At 20.2% G+C, this 4,414-nt stretch overlaps 2 protein-coding genes across 2 annotated transcripts; one reads left to right on the forward strand and one right to left on the reverse strand.

Moving 5' to 3' along the window:
* The first annotated feature begins 172 nt into the window (after positions 1 to 172).
* On the forward strand, positions 173 to 3,142 carry LOC102681626 (H/ACA ribonucleoprotein complex non-core subunit NAF1). Its single transcript, XM_006612402.2, has 6 exons — positions 173 to 949; positions 1,040 to 1,298; positions 1,360 to 1,486; positions 1,563 to 1,831; positions 1,913 to 2,058; positions 2,152 to 3,142. Exons 1-6 carry the CDS (start codon positions 541 to 543, stop codon positions 2,643 to 2,645), a joined length of 1,704 nt encoding a protein of 567 aa, XP_006612465.1. The 5' UTR covers positions 173 to 540; the 3' UTR covers positions 2,646 to 3,142.
* LOC102681495 (riboflavin kinase) lies at positions 2,750 to 4,115 on the reverse strand. The gene is made up of 4 exons (XM_006612401.2): positions 3,934 to 4,115; positions 3,386 to 3,534; positions 3,209 to 3,311; positions 2,750 to 3,136 (listed from the first exon to the last, which is right to left on the reverse strand). Exons 1-4 carry the CDS (start codon positions 4,019 to 4,021, stop codon positions 3,033 to 3,035), a joined length of 444 nt encoding a protein of 147 aa, XP_006612464.1. The 5' UTR covers positions 4,022 to 4,115; the 3' UTR covers positions 2,750 to 3,032.
* Between the last annotated feature and the right edge of the window lie 299 nt (positions 4,116 to 4,414).

The following is a 4,414-nucleotide window of genomic DNA, read 5'->3' on the forward strand; positions in this document are numbered from 1 at the left end:
TTATTTTTTTTTTTTATCTTATTCAATTTTTTTATATAGAATATTATTATATTTGTGAAAAATCCTTAGAGATTGATTCCAAAATACAAAAATTGGTAAAAAATATCAATTGAAATTAATTTATTAAAATATAAAAAGCAATTTAAATTTGCATTAGACGAAGATAGAGCAAGATGTTTCTATCCCCACTACCCATTTGTTTCGTTCTATTTCATTTTCATTTAACAAAAATTTAAATTATAATTTAATAGAGAAATCTAATTAATATTTTTATATTTAATTTATTTTGATTTTTAAAATCAATCTTTCAAATATATATTACGAATCTATAAATATATTAATATTCTATATATAAGTGTGAAGATGTGATTATGTGATCATGGATAGTAATATGCGGTTGATAATGAATGTGTTTGTATAAAACTTATGAAATTCTATAAAAAAAAAGAATACATGTTTTGTATGTTTATTGCATTTAAATTTCTTTTTAAAAGTTACTATAATTAATCATAACCAGAGAATTTTATAACAAAAATTACAATGGATTCAGATGAGGTTATAATAGAAGAAATGGTAGAAAATAAGAATTTACACGATGAATTGAAGAAACACATATTAAATACTGACAAAAATAATTATGTTTCAAATAATGAAAACTCTTTATTAAAATATAAAGAAAATATTCAAATTAATATTAATGAGACAAGTAAATTTGCCGATAATTCTAAAATAAATATAATTAATAATATTGAAATTAAACAAAATTATAGTGAAATAAATAATCTAATTAGTGAAGAAAAAAATTCAATTACTTCACATATTAATAGAAATGAAGTATTAACCAATGATCCTAATAAAAAACAGGATCATATAACATTTGAAAAATTAAAACATGAAGATAATGATATTCATATCATACATGAAAAGAATACAGTATCATTAACTCAAAGTAAGAATAGAAAATATTCATTATTTTAATTGAAATTATTTATAATTTTTAATCAAATAATTATTAAATTTTGTATTTTTTTTTTATTAGAAAATGATAAAGTATCTTCTCTTGTTAGTATTGCTTTAGAATATGGAAATTCTGATTCAGAAACAGAATATAATTCTGATGAAATAAAATGTGAAAATAATGAAAGTAAATCTTTAAAAGAAATACAAGTACAAACTTATAGGCAAAATAAAGAAGCTTCATCAGATGAAGAAAGTGAAAGTCAAGATGATTCTAGTAGCAGTGATTCTTCTGTAATAATTCAATCAAATGAATCGGATAGTGATGATTCTTTAAGCAAGTAAGTTTATATCATAAGCTTTATACATATTAAATTTTAAAATAATTTTTTATATTTTTAGGAAAAGCATGAGAAATAATATAAAAAAACAAAAAAATAATGAAATAAAAAATGAATTAGATGATTTACCTCCTATTGAAGATTTAAAAATTAGTGTACCTGAAGTATTATGCGATCCATTAGGAGAAGTATTTATGAATCTTAAATTAATTTATAAGTATTGTTAAATTTAAAATAATATAATAGATTGAATTAAAATTCAAGGTTGCTTGGATGGTAGAACAGTTGGTAGTTGTGAAACCAAAACCTGGTAAACCAACATTAAACTTAGATACAGTTTTATTTGTTGAAAAAGGACAAAGAGCATTAGGTAAAATATTTGATGTCTTTGGAAAAGTGAATGAACCTCATTATTGTGTACGTTTTAATAGCTCTAAACATATAAAAGAATGTGACATTAAAGAGAGAATGACTGTTTATTATTGTCCAAATACAGAATATACTTCCTTGGTATTTCTTCATGAATTATTGAAGTAAGTCTAAATACATAAATAATCTATATAAAATTAATTTATAGCAAACTTTATGTATTAAATAATTTATAATTATCATAGAATTAAAGGTATTGATGCAAATGCAGATGATCCTCCAGAATTTTCAGATGATGAGGAAGAACGAGCTTATTATGAACAATTAAAAGCAAAACAAGTAAATAATACTAATCAATCAGATATTCCATCTAAACGAAAACGTATTTCAAGTAAGTTTTTTGTTTAATATCAATATTTAGTAATATTGATATTAAATTAATATTGATATAAAATAATTTATAATAATATTTGTTTTTCCTTAGAACCTAATACTGGTTGGCAATCAAATCATCCATGGAATAGAAATGTACAAAGGCAAAAAAAAGAATTTTATACACGAACAAATAGACAATTTTTTTTTGAAAATCAATCTCAAACTTTATGGTCACAAACTTATCAAAATAATAGTGAATCATATGGATATGGAGCATATTCAATACAACCTATGCAATATATAAATCATAATGTTGGCAATGCTAATCAAAATTTATATAGTTCACATAATTATTATAGTGAAGATAATAGTACAACATATTTAAATCCTAGAATTCCTTTTACTACATGTCCAAGAATTTCTCCAGGATACTTAACATTACAAAATCATCCAAATTCTTTTACAAATGTAAGATTCCAATCAACAAATATACCCTGGTTATCACAAGTTCCACAAGTTCCTACTCGAATGAAAATACCATGGGTATCTTTACCACCACCTCCACCTCCTCCTCCACCAAGTACATCATCAGATACTACTTAAATATCAATAATGGAATAATTATTATTTATATTCTATTTCTTAATTTTTATGTGCATAAATGTTATTTTAAAAATATACAAGATAAAAAATAATTGAATGTATTAAAAATTATATACAATAATATATATGTATTTGTATATATATATATATATATATATATATGTGTGTATGAACTTGTTCTTAGAAGAATTCAAATTATATTTGAATAATTATTACAATAATATATTAATTATATTAGTTATATTTACATTATTTTTTATAATAAACTTTTATTAACAATATATTATTTCTTATGAATTATTTTCGAATATAATAAAAAACTATACGCAAAAAATGTATATAATACCATAATATCAATTAGTATTATTTATAATATTCATAATTTTATTATTCTTTAAGAAATTGATTATATTTATAAGCAATCATATCAGGCTTCTGTAACTGTTCTTCAGCAAATGCAATATCAGTTTTTATTGCTTTAATTAATTCCTCTAAAATGATAAAAAAATAATTTAATAATAAAAAAAATCAATTTTATTATAATTATTATTATATTATTATACCTTCAGAAGTAAAATTTTTTTCTGGTCGTATATATCCCACAAAAATGGCTTTAATTTGTTTTCCATAGAAATCATTTTCAAATGTATGTATTAGATGTAGTTCCTATAATAATGAATTACTGAAAAATAATTTAAAATTTTTATGTTATTAAATATTGAATATTTTATAATTCATACCACAGTCTTTTTTTTATTTTTATAAAATGGATTCCAACCAATACTGGCAACCATTTTATAAATTTGTCCATCTATAGAAGCCCATCCATAATAAATTCCAGGATTAAAATCATTAGGTAAATTTTCTACTACGTTATCTTCAAGATTTGCTATAAAAAAAAATAATTTCATAATTATTTATATATATTAAAAAATTATATTATTTAAAAGTTATATTTTTTATATATAATTATCAATCTTACATTTTACATATATTTTAATTATAATATAATTTTTTTGTAAATTTATATTTTATTGATTTTATGAATTAATTTTAATTTGCAATATATTTTTATAAAAATTAATTATATTGTTTAATGATTAATATTAAAACTTTTCTAATATATTTCATATATTCGCGCCAATTAGCATGTAAAGAATAAAATTATACTTTCTAGTTACATATAAGTACAATTCTAGATTATCTTTAAACAATTTTAAATTTATAACTTCTTCTAATTTTAAAATTTCAGAATTCATTAAATAAAAATTAAGACATATAATCTTACCCGTAGGTATTCCCAAAGCTTTAGAACCTCTGCCAAAACCTCTAACCACTGATCCCGATAAAAAATACGATAGGTTTTTAGTACACATAATGTATCTTTAATATTGCGTCAAATCTATAACTATGAACATTAATTAACGTTCCATGATATGTAATCTTGAAAGAAGATAAAGAGTTTGTTATATGACGTGGCATATATACATATATATTGTATAATTCATTTAAATTTATAAAAATTATATATTTTATAAATTATTAATAACATAAATTAGTTACTATTAAAACAAATATAATATATAATAATTATTTATATAATATTGTTTTTTATAAAATAAAATTTTTATAAAATTATAAATATATCTACAAAAAACTTGTTCCCAGGTTGAAATTGCTTGGAATTTTTTTTACATGTTTTATAAGTTATCTATGCATAATTATTTTTACTTATATATTATTTTTAAAATTAATTTTTAATAATAAAA

The sequence above is a fragment of the Apis dorsata genome, unplaced genomic scaffold, assembly GCF_000469605.1.
Source record: "Apis dorsata unplaced genomic scaffold, Apis dorsata 1.3 scaffold_112, whole genome shotgun sequence".
NCBI lineage: Eukaryota > Metazoa > Arthropoda > Insecta > Hymenoptera > Apidae > Apis > Apis dorsata.